The sequence below is a fragment of the Diceros bicornis genome, chromosome 24, assembly GCF_020826845.1.
Source record: "Diceros bicornis minor isolate mBicDic1 chromosome 24, mDicBic1.mat.cur, whole genome shotgun sequence".
NCBI lineage: Eukaryota > Metazoa > Chordata > Mammalia > Perissodactyla > Rhinocerotidae > Diceros > Diceros bicornis.
In genome coordinates, this window is record NC_080763.1 from 42,002,546 (window position 1) to 42,022,807 (window position 20,262).

General features: G+C 41.1%; 1 protein-coding gene across 5 annotated transcripts in view; it reads left to right on the top strand.

The window, feature by feature from the left end:
• PAPOLA (poly(A) polymerase alpha) overlaps positions 1-6,368 on the top strand; it is a 61,481-nt gene extending 55,113 nt beyond the window's left edge. For 4 of the 5 annotated variants that reach the window (XM_058567655.1, XM_058567658.1, XM_058567656.1 and 1 more), the window contains 2 exons: positions 1,885-1,959; positions 4,188-6,368. In XM_058567655.1, the coding sequence (XP_058423638.1) occupies positions 1,885-1,959; positions 4,188-4,283 (171 nt within the window). In that variant the 3' untranslated portion in view covers positions 4,284-6,368. The remainder of the gene's footprint in view (positions 1-1,884; positions 1,960-4,187) is intronic. The other variant, XM_058567657.1, reaches the window with a different exon arrangement.
• The last annotated feature ends 13,894 nt before the right edge of the window (positions 6,369-20,262 follow it).

Sequence of the window (20,262 nt, forward strand, 5' to 3'; positions counted from 1 at the left end):
TATAATTAAGTAGAGAAGGTAAGAGGTAGAAGCAGTTAATTACATTTATCAAAGAAAATCAAAGTAATTGAGGATGGTGGGGGTGGTGAGGGGCAAGAGGAGTGAGATGTTATTTCTAGCTGCAGAAATAGTGAAAGGCTTCATAGAAGGAAGGCGTAGTATTTAAGGTGGTCCTTGAAGGGTGTGTAGAATTCTTGACAGTCCAAGCTGAGAAGGTCATCTCACTATTGGGGTTGAGAGTATGGTATGTTTAGAGAACCAGTTTTTGGCAGAAGGTTCTGACTAGAACCTGGGCTACATGGAGCTTGAAACTAGGTAGCTGGGGTGGGAGAGATTGGTTTAGTCAAACCGAATTAGACTTTGAACATCATTTCTTCAGAAATTGAAATGTACTGAAGGCTTTTAACTTTTTCCCTCTTGTTGTAGAAAAATTGGAAATCTTCCTCCTTCCCCCAAATTATCCAGATTCCCAAGTATGATATTTTAGCAAGTAGTCTTTTGGTGTCTTTATAGATTTTGTGTGTGTATACCTACCAGTGCCTTTTGCTTTTAAATCTTTATTCACTCTGTAAACCAAGAAAAATTATTCATGTCATTATATAACCTACAGAATATTAATATCTTCATAGAATGCTGTCTTAAGGCTGTTACTATATTTTATTCAACCAGCTCCCTATTGTTAGCAATAGTTTCTGTTAAAAAGAGAAAGTGAATTCTTTCCTACTGTAGTATTGACTGTAGCTAAACACTTGCCATCCACTTACGTTTATTTCATTAGGATAAATTAATGAAAGAGGAATTACTGAGGCAAATAGTATGCTTACTATTAAAACGTGATACATATTGCCAAGTTGTGCTGCAGAAAGACTGCCTTTCTTCCATTTCTCCTCCTTATACCCTATTTACTCTTCTTAATTTCATAGGAGAAAATTGGTATTTCATTGTTTTATTATTGTATATGTTTTATAGAAATGCAGATTTTTACGTTTGTTTTCATTTGTGTTTGTGTGTGTGTCTGTATATATATATGCATTATTTTCTTTTGTACTCTGCTTTAAAAAAGTTAGAGCAGTGGAATAAAGTGGTTCACCCTGTATTTTCAGCTTATACTTAGTGTAGAGTCAGTGCATTGATTATTGAGGGGAAGGGAGACCATAAGGAAGGAGAAATGTACAGACATTTTCTACTTTTAATTAAATGCGTGGGAGCAATTTTTGTGCTTCTGGGTAATTTTATTTAATAATACTGAATGGGTTTTGCTTTTTTCCACATAGCTAAGAGCTTGGGTTTATATTCTGTTAATTATTGTCTGGGCAACATTTCATGATGTGCCTGTGTGTCTTTAATTATTGTTTGCCTAAAATGTCCAAGTTGGAGCTAGTTGGAAAGTCATGAGATATTTTTTTTTTTTTTTTTTTGTTTTTTTTTTTGTGAGGAGATCAGCCCTGAGCTAACATCCGCCAATCCTCCTCTTTTTTTTTTTTGCTGAGGAAGACGGCCCTGGGCTAACATCGGTGCCTATCTTCCTCCACTTTATATGGGACGCCGCCACAGCATGGCTTACGAAGCAGTGCGTCGGTGCGCGCCCGGGATCCGAACCAGCGAACCCCGGGCCGCCGCAGCGGAGCGCGCGCACTTAACCGCTTGCGCCACCGGGCCGGCCCCTGACCATGCCTTGTAAGATTTAAGTAGGGAAATAGAAATTTATGTGTATCTGAAATGGTGAAAACCAGCAGTGAGGCTTAAGAATGATTTTATGATGTAGTTGCATCTTTCTCTTGATCCTTCCTATCTTCCAGTTGATCTTCTTTGTTAGCCACCAAACCCAGTTATGTTCTTTTATCCTTTTTTAAGTCTCTCCCCCTCTTCCTCTTTGTCTCACAGGAACAACTTGATACAGAGACAAGTACAACTCAATCAGAAACTATCCAGACAGCGGCTTCTCTTTTGGCCTCTCAGGTACTAAGTGCAAAAAGCAAGGAGTGCTTCATAAATGTTGTTGAGATTAGTGTGGTATAATGAATTCAAATGAACATATACAGAAGACTATTAAAATTATCTTTGTGAAAGTAATTACTTGCTAGCCTATAAATGTATTTATTGTAGTTTAAAGGTAGAGCACTGGATTTCAAGGTTAATATGATCTTTTTATTTTTATTTGTTTGTTTATTTATTTATTTATTTATTTATTGTGAGGAAGATCGGCCCTCTGCTAACATCTGCCAATCCTCCTTTTTTTTTGCTGAGGAAGACTGGCCCTGAGCTAACATCCGTGCCCATCTTCCTCCACTTTATATGGGACATCGCCACAGCATGGCTTGACAAGCGGTGCGTCGGTGCGCGCCGGGATCCCAACCTGCGGACCCCGGGCTGCCGCAGCGGAGTGTGCGCACTTAACCGCTTGCACCACCGGGCCGACCACCTGATCTTTTTATTTTTAAAATGTGTTTCTGCCTCACTTTTCACCTCTGATTTTCAGTTATTAATTTAATATAACCCATAGTTCTTTAAAATTATTTTTCATTTGCCCTGGAAATTCTGCCTGCAGCAGTTCCTTGCGTACAGTAATAGGCACCTGGACTCGTTTTTCACTGATTTGTGAACCTTCATTTTGTTTATGAAATAATTGTTTCCTTCTTGAATCCTTTCAAATTGAATAAAACTCCCAAGTCTAGGTCAAACTCTGACACAAAGTAAATATTTTCTTTAAATAGACATTAAATTGGTTAACCTCTACAAGATAACTGAGAGAACACTGCTGCAGAGTGATGTTGCTGAACTGATAGAGCGATGTTTTGCTGCTTTGTGGTTCAGAGTTATTTTAATGTGATAATTTAAAAATGTGTTTTTGTGGCTGTTAACCTGCATAGTCCCTAAAGATTTAAATACTTGGCTTACTTTCTGGAATGTCTTTTATTTCCATAGGCTGTATCTAATAAAAAATTTTGGCGGGGAAGTAACTAAAACAACATTAGGAAATGTTGTGCTTGATATTGATACATGGACAAATTTGTTTTTATGAAACTTAAACTGTCCTGTAATTGTGATTGCATGTCTTTTGGTTTGCCACATTACTCTCTAGGGGACTATTTTCATGGTTTTGTCTTACTGAGTTCATCCCTGTAGTAATTAGTACCCAGGGGTGTTTGCCTTTTAGATATTTTTATGAGGAAGTAGCATTTTCTTTCCAATGAAAAAAATCCTTGAGCCATTGAGAGAAAAATCACACAGTTAAAGGATGATTATGTTGATTTTAAAAAATACATCCCTGTTTTTGATGATTTATAAGGGGCATATTTATTTCCGGGGAGTTGGTTATAATATTGTGGCTGTGTCTAACAAAGAATCCTTATTGTTTTGAGACAAAAGATGGGATGAGAGGATCTCTGGGATTTGCTTCAGAATAAATGGGAGTGAAGGTGGGAGGACAGTGGATTGGCTTTGATTTGACAATTGATGAAGCTGGATAATGAATACATGGAAATTCATTATATAATACTATCTACTTTTGTGTATGTTTGGAATTTTCCATAATAAAACATATAAAAATTCATCTCTATGTTTTTGAATGTTAAAGAAGGTTTGTGATTTAATCTGTTTTTTAAAATAATAAAACTTTCCCAACATTTGGAATAATTAAATTATTTCTTAGGTATGTAGATTTAATTTTAGAATTTACGGGGTCAGGAGATAATAGGTTTACTGATAACTGCTGCTCTTGTGTATGAGGTGAACTGTGAGTAGTCTCCGTGTATGAGGTGAACTGTGAGTAGTCTCCCACATGGGGGTGCTCCAATACCAGTTAATAGTACAGCTGTTAGTATTATTACAAGTAAATATAGTTTAACATGAACTTAATAATTATATGATAGGTACTTCTTAGAGGAATGTATTTATAAAAGCTGTATTTGAAATTACTTGGGAGTTTTCTATATATTGCTAACATATGCCTGCAATTTTTAATTAAATGAAAATTTCTGCAAGTGTAGAACAGATCATTTTATAGTAATAGTTATGTTTATTTGCACTCCATTTTGATAAAATTTTAGAGTGTTTTTCTTTAAATTTTTAATTCTTCTTATGATAAGGTCCTATCCATTTCTTAGGAAGTAAAGCAGTGGAAAGTAAATCTCATTGGTAAGTTACAGTGCTCTGAACAATGTTGTGTTCTCTGCTTTTGTTCTCAGAAGACATCCAGTACAGACCTTTCTGATATCCCTGCTCTCCCTGCAAATCCTATTCCTGTTATCAAGAATTCAATAAAACTGAGATTGAATCGGTAAAAACAACCTCAGGGGTCCATAAACAATATCTGCCAACTCAACCTGTTGTCTTCAAATGCTAAAAAAGGAGAATGGAGGGTACAAGACTAGACATGACTGAAAAATGGATTTAGGTTTTTTTGTGACCTCCCTCACTGGGCTAATCAGCACTTGATCGGAAGTCCAGGTTACAGGTTAGTATGTGAAGCCAGGAGTACTATTATTATTATTGTGTTAGCAACAGTTGCATTAACTATTTCAAAAAATTACTGCCTTTAAAAAAAAGAAACAAACCTCAAGCTATATTTGTATCCATAATTGACATCTGGATTGGGTTTATGTTTGATGCATTGTTTGGAAAATTTGCAATACAAACTGGCATAAGAATTCCTTATTCTGATGATGCACTTTTATGTAATTTTTTTTTATTAGAAAGTAGAACTAATTTTAGATTTTCAGCTTGATGGATTTTCAATTTTTCCTGAAGAATTTTCTTTCCCATTAGTCTTTCAAATTGGATACCATTGTGCAGTGGTGTACTCTTATACTTCAGAGAAGGGTAAGAGTACATCTAGTTCAGTCCTTACGAGGTAGCTGTAACCCTTAAAATGAAATGTCAACTCTAGGGTGTATATTTGACATTGAAAGAGTAATTAGGAAATACTTGGTTTTGGTGGTGTCGTGATTAAGAAATGATATATTGGTTTTATTTATAGAATTGTTTTAGAGTGCATACAAATCAGCGATCAGCCAGCAAATATTTTTCTTTGAGCTTATTAAAGCTCCCTATTCTTTTACCTTCAATCTCTTCTCTTTGAAACAAACAAAGCTTTTTGCTCTCTTCCCCTTCTTTTTCCCTTTTTCCTTGTATGCATAAGGTAGGACTTATTTCATAAAACACAAAATGCCAGTATTTTCTTAAGCCATGATGTGAAACCAGTGACCCTGTGGCCACATGGCAGTGAACACTAAATTTTGGTCCCATGGCTGAAACTTTAGGGTGACTAAAAAAGTAATGCCTGTGGAACATGATATCTATCTTGGATGGCCATTTGATCTCTAACTATGAGGAATTTTGTACACTCCACAGAACTCCTGTCTATAGTAAGTTGATTTTCAATTTTAAATGTGGGCAAAAAGGCATTTTCTCCAAGAATTTTAAACTGATTTTTATTTTTAGATGGTTGACCAAAATTTGTCAGTAAATTTTACATGTAGAAACATTTTAAAAATCATTTCTAGCAAGCACTTGACATCTAGTCAACTCTCTACTTTTTCATTTTGTTTTACCCTATCAATAGATTAGGAACTCCTTTCTTTAAAGAAAATAATTCCTCATAATTAAGCAGCAGAACATCCGTCTTTACAAAGTATGAGGGATGCCAGATGTTGATAAACTTAGTTATTGTTTCTTAATCTGGACAAAGCAAACCTAACAGATTTTTCTGATGAGCATGTTTTATGAATCCTTCATTGTGCTTCATTCTATCACATGTGTATTTTTCATGTTCAACTGCAATTACTTAAACTCTTCCCCTATCCTTCTAAATTAATTTTCCAAAGTTGGAGTGTAGTCTTTTCCCCCTTAGGCTATGCATTAACTGAGGCTTTCTTTTCACCATACTTCATAATGTCTAGTATACAATATTTCTACTTCCCACATCTTTGCTCTGCACAGTCACCTTGCCCTTCCTCCCACCACCTAAGAAAAAAAGATGGTCATACTAACAGGTGAAGTGTACAAGGTGTCTGTGTGTTTTGTGTAGCTTCAGAGTTAGATTGAAATTGCCGGGCACAGATTTAGTCTTGTCATTTTGTTTACACATTGGGGAAAAAAAATTCAGTTTATTAAACGTTTCATGTAACTGCACCCAAGTTTTGCCAAGCTGGAAACTTGGACCTTTTCTGTGTAGTGACTTTTTAATTCTAGTTTTCATAACCTGGAGATCAGACTGTTGCTTTCGCATGATGTATGTAGTGTCTCATGACTGGAGTTTGCTTTGTTTTATAGTATCTGTACTCCTTGTATTTTTCAAGAGCTATTTTGTAAACAGATGATGTATTTCTCCATTGAAAACACAATAAAAAAAAAACAGCACAATCTCACAGTTGGCTGATTTCTTTTGACTGATTTTTTATTTCTTTTGTTTTTTCAGTGATATAATTGGTCCTACTTGTAAGTTTATAGTATTGCTCTAAGTGAAGATTTGCAAAACAATTTATTTTGGCTACATTTAGAAGAGATTTATTTCTGGTTAACTTATGCCATTAGCAGCAGCCTAATATTAATTTGTATCTCACATAATCAGGTATTTATTTTTCATGTAATTGGTCATTAGGGAGGAAAACATGAATATCTTTACTATTAATTCACTTTCAGCTGTCTCATCCTCTAAAATATTTATTCTGAGTATGTAGACACTATACCTTTTCTGTGTATTTATTCCTTGCATGTAGACAGTGTTCCGCTGTTGTGCTTCCTTTTCAAAGCTGTTGGTTTTCAAAGCATTTGGTGCTTTATCTTTAATGACAGCAGGTGGCACTGTTGTTTTTCAGTGAATTTAGGATTATAAACCACAACCAGCCACGATCCTGTGTTTCTCATTTTACTAAACCCAAATCAGATACTGACTGCTTTTCTGAAATCCCCAGATGCTCAACATTGCATACTTTAACTCATGGGTTAGGAGTGAACAGTTCTGTGTGTTTGTGATGGCCAGCTCTTGAGTCTTGTTACCCTGAGTGCTTTACGTGGAGTGATGGACCGACCTCCTTATGTAAAAGCCATTATTCTAAGGGACATGCAGCTGTGCATATTTCATTCCTGAAATTCCAAATTCTAATATCTTTACTATATATAAAAATATATAACTGCAATGTGGGATAACTTTTTATTAAAATAAAATTTAAATTTTGGGACTCTGCAGTAAAAGGAAAAATACTGTAAAAATTACCCTTGACTCCATTGTTAACACCTACAGAATTGAACTTCCGTACTTTCTCTACCTTGATAGACACCTAAACGTGAGACTGAATATCACACTTTGTGAGTTTTATCACCCACATAACCTTTTGGCATTTCATACATTTTGCTGAATTAGTAAAATGATATGTGAAAGTTCGTGTGTTTTGTGGCTCTAGGTATATTCTGGAATAAAGTTTGTATTTTTCTAATTAACACCTCTGTTTTTCTCTCCACACAGAAAAATGTTTTAGAGTTCTGCGTAGTATTAATTCTGGCTGCACTCAAGGTGGCAATAAATGATCAGCAGCTCCAAGTAGTAATTGATCTATGAAAGGATAAAGCATTAATATACACACACTTATAGACCAAGCCCTGGAAATAACCGTTAGTCCACTTAAATGCATTTAAACAAAAAGATAAACTGTTTACCTAAAGAGACGTTGAACAATCCTTTGGATATACTTTTGCCTATTTTAAATCTAATAAAGAATAATACAAAGAAAATTAGTTGCCTTTTAGCCTGCGTTGTATGTTTTGTTTTGTTTTTTAATTCTCCACTTTATTCCTCTCCTGTTACCTTTTCTTCAAAGCAGAATCACAAATGGATGCTGTCTTAACTCAGACTTGAACTTGGTAAATGAAATACTAAGTGTGTTCTGTAATAAACATGACCTTCAGTCATATAGAGACAAGTGGTCTGTTTAATTCTGTGTAATATCTGTTTCTTGTACTTGTAGAATCAATTTATTCATCCTTTCTCTATACTTAGCAGTTTAAAAATTCCTGTGACATTTTATCTAGGTTTATTGGCACCAAGAAAGATGGCATCAATATTTCTGAGCCATGTATTTCAGAAATGATTGTATGTACTTCATTCTAGAAGTGATTTCATATACTTGAGAAGCCATTTCAACCTCTGCTTTTCTTCCTCAGAGACGTGTTTTTGTCTCAGTGTTCTGGGAACATCATTGCAGCTGATCAAACCATACGTGTATTTTGTTGAAAGGGATGGAATTTTAAGTGCATTTTTTCTTTCCTCATCCCCTCCCAATTCACAGGCCTTTCCTGGAAAGAGTAGAATTGAGGCTATGATCAAGTTCACATTTCAGAAATCTCACATTTATGTGAAAAATTGTGATTGTAATTATTCTGCTTTTTTCTCCAATTATCTTTTTGAATGCTTCACATTTTTAGATAGCTAAAAATCCTATCTACAAAGGTGCAGTATTGTTTAGAGTTTAACCATCTACTATTTAAATATTTGAAAATTCTCATACTTTAAATAAGACAGTACAGTCACTTTCTTTCTGTTTTGAGTATCTTTCAATTCCACTAGTGGGATGGGAAATGTATCTTTTGAAATGAACAGAATAGTTTGTGTGTGTGCTTTAATCAAAGCTTTATGTTTTTTGCTATGCTATTTCTAAGGTACAGCATAATGCCCTTAATCACGACGAGTTTTCTCCTTGCCACCCTGGTTAAAGTTTTTGTTTTTATGTGTTATTTTTGTTTGTTTTTTAGTTGAGAATGGATTTATGCTAAACTCTCCACGTTCCCTTTTACTGGGTACCAGAATTGACAAGGGAAAGCCTAAAGGTGTGTTGGTTTTGTTTTACACTGTGGAATAAATAAACACTAAGGGTCTGGAAGCCCCAGGGCTCATTCGCCCTGGGCTTGAACTTGCCACTGCCACTTTGGTCTTAGCAGCAGACTTCCTTTTCCACCTGAGCACAGGCATCACAGCCCTAAGACAGTTTACCTAAGACATTGCACAGCAAAATGTATTATTTGGAACTGTAAATTCAGTTATGTACTATCAGAGTATTAAAAACATTTTATAAAAAGTTGTTTTACCCATAGTTATTGAATATTTTTCAAACAATTGCAACAATAGTTTGAAATACAAAACAAAGGGAAAGCCATTAAGGGTCAATCCTGATCTATGGTAGGCTTAAGTCTTGGGCTAAGTGTAATGTAATTAACAGTTAAAATGATGAAGTGTCACCTAGTTTAAGTACCATGCATCTCAATATTTTGGAACTATCCGGACAGTATTTTACTTAACTTGTAGGTTTTTAAATCATGTGAGTCATGTGGTTATGACCCTTTTTTTTTTTTTTTGGTGAGGAAGATTGGCTCTGAACTCACATCTGTTGCGCATCCTACTCTTTTTGCTTGAGGAAGATGGTCCATGAGCTAACATCTGTGCCAGTCTTTCTCTACTTTGAATATGGGATGGTGCCACAGCATGGCTTGATGAGTGGTGTGTAGGTCGGCGCCTGGGATCCGAATCCCTGAACCCCGGGGCTGCTGAAGCAGAGCGCGTGAACTTAACCACTGCCACTGGGCCAGCCCCAATTTTATTTTATTTTTTTTTTACTAAGTCTCTTAAAAATACTTTGCAAGCCTTTTAAAAACACTTCCTTTAATTAATTTGTAAGATGCTATTTTTTGATCCAACAGATTTCATGCTGAAAATATGTATTTTGAATAATTAAAAAATTTCACTTTTATGGGTTGCTTACAGCTCATTGCAGACATTTATCTTAGTCTTGTATGTTTTCTAACAATGTCATATAGTCCTAAAATCGGTAAAAATTTTTTTTTGGTATAATACCATTTTTAGTCCAGGAGGACTTATAGAACTGCAAAATAACAAAGTTATTTCTGGGGAGTAGGATGATCTGTTGCCACTGCTGTGCCCCTCTCAATCCCATACATGCACATGTATGTGGATATTTGGGTTCTTTTCAGATTTTAGACATAAGAAAACAGGTATATGTATTTTAATATAATAATGTAAAATGTCCCAACGTGGTGCTTGTTCCTTGTGGATGCTGTCTCTCTCTTGGCACAACACCCTCCTTACAAACTTTCACACTGTGTGGTGCCTGGTGCTATGTGATTTCCAGAAATCTGGCATGAGAATTGGTCCTTGTTTGCATTTTCTGACTGCAGTGGAGCTGTTAATAAAGAGATTGATGATAAAGTTGTTGAAAAGAGACAGTTGGGCAGAACTGCTCCCCGTGAGTGACAGAGGGCATGATCTGCCTTCACAGCCAAGAAAGCTGCCCCCAGCAGAGAACCGACCGTGCCTGGACACTGTGCCAAGACTATTAGAAGGAGCTTTACTGCACTGTTAGGCTACTACATCTCTAGTTTCAACTTGTTTCACATTCTCATTTTTATCCTTAAGTTCATGGAATGCTTAGGACATTGTCTTTGCAAATATGACACACACTTCCCAACTATAAAAAACTTATTTTTGCAAATTCTTGAAAGCACTCATGATTCATCCTAATTTGGTTAAGTAAAATTGTTTTATTTTGAAAATATTACTACAATTTTTATAGAAAGTCTAAGTTTCTTCTAGACAGCAGCTTCCTCAAAGTCTTAAGGGAGTCAAGTGTGACAGCCTATTAAGCATTGGCTGCAATAAGTATTGGTTATGGGATGTTAAATATCTTAGTTGTAATATTGCCATTGTGTGTATTTTTCACGTATTGCTGCTGGTAAGCTTAGGCTCCTGGCATTCAGTTAAGCTCTTAGCTATTCTGTGTGGTCTCCTTGATAGTCCACTAGAATTTTTGGCTCTCTTCAATACTGACTCTAAAGATACAGGTTTTGCCTATATAATTTTTAAATTGTCCTAGGCGACAGGTTTTCTACTTTAGTTTTCTTGAATATGAGAATATTTTATTGGTCAGATTTCTCTTTTAGGGAAGTTACCCTATCATTGTGGATTGGTCAGATTTCTCTTTTAAGGAAGTTACCCTATCATTGTGGCCTTTCTCTTGTTAAATGACCCAAATGTGGACACTTCAGTTTCTTCACAATGAAAATTCTTGAAAAAGTCAATTTTGCAAGTGTGGCTTTTGCCATCTGCAAAACTGTTGGATTACTTTATATTAAACAAGGCTTTTTAAAAAAATTTTAAGAATATGTTCATAAAATCTCTAAGTTAGAAGGAACCTAATGAACCATCTAGTTCATTATATCCATGACAGCCTCAACCATTTCCACTGAGGGAGGAGTCCGTATTTCATCGTTTCCATTGCTGGGCGTGTTTAAAATTTTAGATTGGGCTCAAGGTGGTTTCCTTGATTTCCAGTAGTCGTACCATTCCCTTTAGAAGGAAGTTTTGACCCACGTCTACTTCCTTTATTATGAGACCTTAAAAACAGATTTCTGAATTGTCATCGTTTGGTTTTCTTATGCTAAGTAAAATCCTGTGCTGGGATGTGTTTCGTGGCCAGAGTGCATCGAGACTTTGAGGCCAGGTGAGGCCAGAGTACATTAGCACGTCACTTATTCCCTGTCATTTGGATCCTGGAAACCTGACCCTTACTGTGCATTCCCCAGGAACTGGACAGCTGAAGGGAAATGGGACGAAGCTCCTGCCCTTGAGTGGGTCATCATCAGGATAAATCCTCCAAATGAAGCGGTACTGTAGGAGTAATGGAGCAACGTGTACCTGAGGTTATAGCAGGATCTTTTTTTAGTAGGCATATTTAAGGTTTACGGTGAGCATGAGTTGCTGCTAAGCTGGGGATCCACTGATAGAAGGGTCAAGAAGAGCATGGATATACCCCAGTAACTTACAATAGATGAAGAAATTAGCTTAAGTAACTTGTCAAAGATCATGTAATTTTTCTCCATGTCTGTCTGACTCTAAAGTGTTTTTTTCCAGCTAGTCTGCATTGTTGTCTTGACTTGAACCTTTGAATTGTGAGGAAGTAAAATGGAATGTCGCAGGACCCTGGTGTAGTGAGCATTCCTGGCGTTTGAATCATAGCATGTTTGAGAGCCTGTTCTCTGAGCTGTGTTCGAGTCCCCTGGACCTCTCAAAAAGTTTCATTGGCCAGACTTCCCAGGTTGGCTTCCCAGATTGCTTCAAATCACAGACCTGTAAGCTGAGATTTCTACAAAATCGACTTGGGTCCTGTGGTGGGTAGAAGAAAGGTGAGCTGCAAGGATTCTGGGTATTTTCCATCAGCTCCCTCTTGGCCTCGTAGCACTTATATGAAGAGCATTGGCTTTGGCTATTAAGCAGACAGGCTGTAAGAAAGCTTGAAATTTTTACTTCATTTCCAGAAAGGTTTGAAATGGCTTCGACTTTGAAATGGCAAAGAATGGAATTTTTTAGAAGGGTAATGCAGTTGGGATAAAGGGGAAATAAAGGTACCGTAAGATGAAGCCAGAAACCTAGAGAAAATAACTTAATGCCCACCTTTCCTCTTATTTATTCAACAAATGTTTTCAAATTCTCGCTGTCAGCACTTTTCTAGTTGCTGATTTCATGGAATTTACATTCCAATGGAAGTTAATTTTTTTGTTACATTTTTATTGATAATGCCTAGTTAGTTGGTAAACCACAGAAATTAGGAAAACTTCTTCCAGAATTATTTGGAAATTCTCATTTGTAATTTTTGGTTTGGTCACCACTCAAGACTATAACATGCAAAGCAGTGGAGCTTCCATGAATGAAGGATTAGAAGTTAAAGCATCTAGGGGGCTCTGATTTCAATGGTGTTTTACTTGAAATCTGCCATATTGGTTACCATGGGGAGAAGACTGGAGGAGAATCCCACCTGCGTGTTTGAGGCATGACCAGACAGTGGAGCCATGTGGAAGGTTGGGGCCACGTGGAGAAGAGATGAGGTCTAGGCTTTTTGTTGAGTGGAAGGCTTGAGCTGCCGCTTTCTGGTGGAAGTGGCGTTGTGGTAGGGCTGCCTAGTCCCTAGTGTAGGAATTGAATCCATAGGATACTGCATCATCCGTGTCAGGCTTGGCGCATGCTAGAAACAGTCTTCAGCAAAGTTGCCCATTAAGCCATCCATCTTGGCTGCCATTTTATCATGTTAGCCGAATTGAAACATTAGCAAACACCTTTTCTGTGTGATAGTGAAAAGAATGTCTGTGTTCAAGTCAGAGCTGCATTCACATCTCGGCTTTCGCACTTCAGCGTTCACCCTGAAACACTCACTGGCCTTCAAGTTTTGAGTAACAATTTTAGTTCTTAGTTGGATTATCCAAAATGGCCTGTGGCAATTTGAGTTTTGGTCCGAGGTAGGATTTAGTAAATCTAACATTGGAAGGAGGTTGGATGTTTGAGATTCCACGTAAGTTTGTGTCAGATCAACCTGATGGTGATTTTGTTTGTAAATAATTATTTCAGCCAAATACTGTCGCTAATTAATTTCTTGAAATTTTGTATCTATCTAGTTGGTGTGAGTAGCTTAAACCTGCCCATTGAAGGTTCCCAGATAATAGTGGGAGAGAAAATAGAGGACACAACTCTATTAAGTAATTTCTTCTGACTGATAAGTTGGGTATTGCCACACCTGGGCCTTTCAGTGGAATTGTACTCCACTTTGCATCAGGTCTTGAGCCTTGTGCCTCTGAGGCCACCACCAGTGCACGTAATGTCTGATTAGTGCTAAGAAGGAGACCTGGTCCATTAATGAGAAGAAAAAGCCCAGGCCTTCAGGAAGGACACATCCCATCTTTGTGTCCACCAGGTCTGGTGGCCGTGGGCAAGTTGTTTAGCACTTTAGTTTTTCAGTAAAATGGAACTCATTCTTTCTATCTTCATTTCTTACTGGAATTTTATGTGGATTGGCAAGTAAAGAATAACGTGTTTAGAGAATCATAGATTATTTTTTTAAAGTGCCAGGTTAAGCCTAATTTGAATTTGTTAGAGGGCAGGCACAATGGCAATTGCAGATTGCCAAGGAATATATGGCATACCATCCCTCCTAATTCCCCGAGCTGCCTTCCTGAGAGGAAACTTAGGCAGGACCAGAGTAGAGAGAAGAAAGTCTGCAGTCAGGCAAGGTCTCCCCGCCACCTTTTTAAAAAATTAATGTGGGATGGGGGCAGACAACCCTCTGTTATCAGAAAACTTTATTTCTCTGCCTTAGTGCCAAGACAAATGCAGTGCACAGCTTCTGAGGAGACAGCGAGCACGCCTGCCTACTTCTGCCTGAGGGGTCAAACACAGTGAATGGACCTGGCGAAAATTCCTCCCCATAGCTGATGTCAAGGAATAGGTCTAATCGTTACAGCAAGCTCTGAGGTTGGCAGTGACAGATGTCACCGATTTCGTGACAGGTGAGGAAAACAGATTTCGTCTCTGAGATACCTTGCCCATGGTCACACGGTAACTTGAGATTTTAACCTGCTTTACTCTGAAACTTAATCCTGAGATACGACCTTATGTTTTCCCACTTTGCAGTGTTGCCTTTCAGTGTATCTCTGAATATTGCTGGAAAGGCCAGGGTTATTAGCTGCTTTTTGCATAGGCTTCCTATTTCAGTACAGCTAAGTTGCATTTATTTCTGCTACTTGGATGCCCTTAAAGCTGGCCTACTAAAGGTGAGGAGAGACGGATTTGCAAGGGCAGGTGGTGAATGGCTGTAGGGGGAGATGGACTTCAATGAGACTAGAGGACGTGAATGTGTATTTATTAGTACTGGGAAGGTTCAGGTTCTGGCTAGTTTGGGGTGAACTGCCCCATTCACACCCAATTCACCTAACGGTTTGCCAAAAGTGGGATTTTAAAAAAATGTTAATTTTCCATATTGATGAGGATGGTTTCTTTTTTCTTATATTTTTCTTTTTAAGCGAATTAAGACAAGAGTACCTTTAGCCAGATCTTACCCTCCATTTCCCCTCCCCTTTATTTTTGCGCTGTAGTAATTCTAATGGCTGCAGTTCTGCTTCCTGTGAGGATTCATTCATTTAACAAATGGTCACTGGTCCTACCGAGGGCCAGGTGCTGTTACCATGAGAGAATCAGGCAGGCAGAGAAAGGAGGTGAGATTCACTGAGTGTCTACGGTGTGCTGGGCACTCTGGGGCCCTCTAGATGACATCAAACTTAGCAGCTATGACAATTCCATGTAGTCGTTAAAACGCAGTGGAGCCAGTAATAGGTTGAAGCTGTCTGGTTCCAGCGTCCAGGCCTTTCTGTTTTGAGACACTAGTTCCTTCATTCACCAGTTGCATAGAGGCCCTGGGTGTATGTCGTGAGCAAAGCTGGCAATAGCCCCTGTCCTTATGAAAGCTTATAGGTCGCAGGGAATAAGGACGGCAGACAAAACAAATGAATTACAAATCACTAGAAGGCTCTGAAGGAGAATAACCCGGTGCTTCCACAGGGACGGAGCTGGACAAGCTTTGACCTAAATAATGAGGTGGCACAGCCAGGTGCAGAGTGAGTGGGGGCAGCGTTTCTCTGAAGCACGAAGAAGCTGGGTGACTTCAGAGGAACACGAAGGTGCCAGAGTTTCTGGAGCTTAGTGAAGGGGAGCTGGAGTTGAGAGAGATGTCAACACCCCGATGTGTTACAGTGCGAGAATAGAGGCCCCGAAGTGCTGAGGGAGCATGCGGCTTCCTGGTGGCCTTGGGAGGATGTCGGAAAGTAGGTGCCATTTGAATGGTAATTTGGGGGTGAACGTGAAGCAGAGAGGGGAGGTTGGGGAGCAGGAGACAGCATTCTGGGCAGAGTGGAGGGCGCACAGGCACAGATGGGAGGGCTCGGCAGGGTCGGAGAACAGCCCCAGCGGGCTGGTGTGTGGAGCGGGTGGGAAGCCGGAGTGGGAGGCTAACCAGAAAGAGATGTTGTGGCTCTGCTGAAGGGTCTTGAGGGTCCTTAACCATTTCAGCATGCTCATAACATGGTCCAAGCTCTTAGTGGGGTTGTAACCTAAGTGGGGGAGAGAAAGGAGGACAAACTGAATTAACAGCTGGTGGGCTTCAGTCCCTTTTGGGCTTGTACCTGACCTTGCCTCCGAACGACTTACTAGGTGCTTGCATTGTGCTAAGGGTCAGTGAGTGGCCAAGAGAAAGAGTCCTTCACCAGTGACCGCCCGCACTGGGACGTTTTGGACACTCTTGTTGTCAGGCCCTTGCTCTCGCTCCTCTTTTCGTTCCAGATCCAGTGTCCAGCCCCTTGTTCACCCATGTTCCTTGACAACAGTTGAGTACTCTCAGGTTTCCCCCTGCCTTCTTATCCTCCCCGATCTGGGTGTTTGGGGACAAGTCACCCTGCCCTATAATACGGAATAACACAGTCTTTTGAGTGCCAGGCTTGCACTAAGTGCTGTATGGACCCCACCTCATTTGATCCTTCCAATAGCCCCATGAAGGTAGAGGCTGCAAACCCCATGGTCCTGATGAAGAACCAGCTTTGTTCCGTGAGCTGGAGCACCAGGCTCAGTGCGGAGCCACAACACATGGGGTCGGATACTGTGGTTCACTCCCTACCGCGCTGCTGCCCCCTCCTCGCCCCCGCCACATGGCTACAGCCCCCGTGAGTGTGCTAGTTGCACATCTCTCCCTGCTGCCGTGGGCCCCAGGTCCCTGAAACACACGTTTATTTGTCTTGCAAGGTGAATAAGAGGGAACAATATGTCACTGCAGCCAGCGGAGGCTGTGAGCGGTGTGCCCTTTCCATTCCGACACTTGTGTGGGGGCCATGACATGACCTATTAAGGCAGGGGCCTACGTCTCTGCAGAGTCCTCCCCCAGAAAGCCTTTTAGTCCTTGACATCCATCATTGTGGGGGCTCAGCTTTGCTAAGCTGAATACTTATGAGTCTTTATTTAATTAAGGCTAGAAACAGCTCTTCATATGTTCATTGATAAACACAGCCACCCTTACGTGCCCTCACCACCACCTCCCAGCCACCAGCCCACAGCCAACTCGTGGCCCAGGCTCTGCTGCTCACTCACTCATCTGTCATGCTGCTGACCCACTTCTGGTTTCCACCAGCCAACCACCCAATATCAGAGAAGTCAAGTCTGGATTCCTCTTAGTGCCCCCAGATCACGGAGGTGCAGCGAGAGAACTTTGCACTCACCACTGGTGGGAGATACTGTAGTTTGGCCAAAGGGCACCCCAGTCCCAAGGCATTTAGCAACTTGTACCTGAGTGGAAGACCCTGGAGAAAACAACCTAACGGGCGTTTGAGGAAGCGCCCGTCCTCTTGACGCTGCCTGTCTGTCTGCTGGTTCTAATTACAGCCTTCACTGAAGGCTGAAGGGGAGGGTACGACAGAGAACAGTAAACATCTCCGCCAGGGGAGGAGATCTGAGTGGGTGTGTGAGGGGGAGGCTGGAGCAGGGGCCGGGTGGGAAGAGGAGGAATGAGGACAAATCTTTGGGAACCTTGCCTAGAAAGAGGCAGTGGGAGTGTGGCCCCGAGCAAGACTCACATACCTCATAGCCCATGCTTCCTCCCCACCACTCCCCTCTTCCTCAACAACCTTGCCCAGAACCTGCGTTCCAAAACCCAAGCCACACAGCAGCACCTCTTGGGGCCCTGGCCCATACCTCTGACTGGGAATTTAGGGACCTGGGGACCCGGGTGTTTGAGCAGCTCCCCAGGGGGCTAATGCTTTTCCATAGCAGCCTGGCCTGGCACATCCGGTGATGCGTGGACAAAGCTACCCAGCTGCTCCACACGCGGTCCTGCTGTGTCCTCATGTGGGTTGTGCTCTACTTCTGGCTTCTGCACAAGAGGGAGCGCCCGTCTCTTCCCTGGAGACCTGGAGGGAGGACGTGAGCCAAATGTAAGGAGGGCACTAGCCATGTGCAGCAGGCCGGTGGTCTACTCCTTCAGCACTTCCTGAGCCCAGGTGCCTGGCGGGAGTTCTGGGCGTGTCAGATGAGGAAGATGGAGCATCCCCGCTCCCACTGGCCAGTGTTTGCTCTTCCTTACGCTCAGAAACTTGCCCCAATTCCTCACTATCCATCGCTCTTGTGCTTGCCTGGCTTTCACTCCTCCCGCAGGTTGTAGCTTAGAAGAGATCATCTTCTCTGAGAAGTCTTTTGATCCCTCAGGCTGGGTTAGACCCCTGCACTCCCAAAGCACTCTGTGGCTAAGTCTCGCCATATTGCGTTGTCGCCCCACCTGGAAACTGAGCTCTTTGAAAGCTGGGGCCATGTCTTGATACATGTCTGTAGCCACAGCCCACGATGTGTGGTAGATGCTTGTCCGTGTAAGTTTGGGGAATGAAAGATTGACCAATTCCTGCCCCGAGGAGGTCCTGATATACTGGGGGGAACACCAGCTAACATTTATTAAGACGATCTACTAGACATGGTGCCAAATGCTGTATATGAATTATCTCATTGAATCAACAATCCTTTAAGCAGATAATATTATAGTTCCCATTTTATAGATGATGAAACTGAGGCACAGAGCAGTTAAATACTTGTCCAAGGTCCCACATCTAGATGATGGAACCAGTTGCTAGGATGGGAATGTTTGGAGCGATGGAATGGAGAAAAGGGGCACCTGACTAGGTACTAGGCTCCATTCAGCCCTCTCTGCATCTCTTATTCAGTTCTCAAAACAGCCCTGTGGGAGTCGTATTGTTGCCCGGAACCCAGGGATTCAGAGAAATTTGGTGACTTGTTCAAGGGCACGAGCTATGAAGCAGTCAAGTCAGAATTCAAACCCTCTGACCATTCCTGAGCAGACAGACCCCAAAGAGAGGACCCTGAGGGCCAAGGGGGCCCTCAAGGCAGGAGCTGTTTCTGCCTGTGGTCTCTCCCACCTTACAGGGAGAGACTCTGATGTGACAATTCTTATTGTCATTTACTGAATAAACCATGACAGGGAGCCCAGCTAATGGGGATGTGATTGGTAACTAAAAGGTCCTTATAGATCTCAGGGGTCACTGTTAAAACCCTTTCCTTGAATTAGGATTAATTGCTGTCTGCCCAAAGTCTTCCAGTTCATCACCTCCCTGGCTACGGCAGGTTTTGCGGAATACAATATCAGAGACTAAACCAGTTTGTGAGGATGGCCACAGCAAATGCAGCACAGGGCCGGACCAGTCCCTGTCCAGGAAGTGAAGCTGTAACTTACATGATTTCGAAAAACCAATCTCAGCCCGTGATTCATTTGTATAAAAAATGACTGTGCTGTCACTGCCCTAATTCTCATTTCTTTAAATGGATGCTAAGAGCATTCAAGAGAGCGTTGCCCGATTCACAGCCCTAACAGTCTGTCCTTCCAAGGAACACAGGCTGGCTTGAGAGTAACTCCTGTGATCATCACAAATGGAGTTGGAGTTAAAAAGGATGTGGGGAGGACTCAGGAAGGAGGGCAGATGATCCCTGCTTATCTGGACGTCTGGCTTACAGATGCTCTATCCTTCTGGAACTCAGCCCCGCATCTCTGGACCGCGCGGTGAGTGGAAGAGGCTTCCAAGCTCTGGGAAGAAATCGCACACAGCCCAGGCACCGAGGCTGTGCCCTGTCCTCTTCAGGGGCAGAGGAAGGCTCTTGGGGGCTATCCCACGTAGCATTCCCGGTAAACATCCACGCTTATGTATCTGCTTTCACAGCTCACACCAGATTATCCTAGATGCCTTTAACTTCAGCTAGCTTCACGTCCACCAGGTGCGAAGCTCAATGTCGTCACATACCTGGTCTCCTATATTACTCACGAAAAGCCAGTGAAATGCCTTGTTAACTGCATTTGACAGATTAGGAAACTAGTACAGATAAGTGGTGTCTAGCTTGTAGGTTGCATGTGTCTAGCATAGCTAGCTGCTTTGCTAATCAATTTGCTAATTGTGTCGGGGGAGGGGAAGAAGGCTGTTTTTTGGCCTCAGTTGCCTTTTTAGGAGACACACACTTGGCACCATTGGAGCTGCATCTTTTCTCTGCGTCCATCTATACAGACGTGAGGTTTTTGCACAACCTTTCTCCAAAAAAAACCCTAAGGAAGGGGATTTGGGGAGGCGAGCTGAGAGTCGGCTCAGAGTGACGTGAAAAGAAGGTGTGGTTGGAGCATAGCTAGGGTGGCTGATAGCACCCCCGCCAACTCCCCCAGCTGACACTGAACCGACGGGGATTCCAGCCAAACCCGCAGGTAATACGAGTTTGTGGCTTTCTCTGAGAACACCTAGTGTCGCACAGGTTAAGTTCTTATTACACTTTGCTTTGTGTTGTTTGCCAAGTGTTCTGAATAGGAGCTGGTCTTTTTATTCCCAAACAGTATGGACGCATCTTGAAGG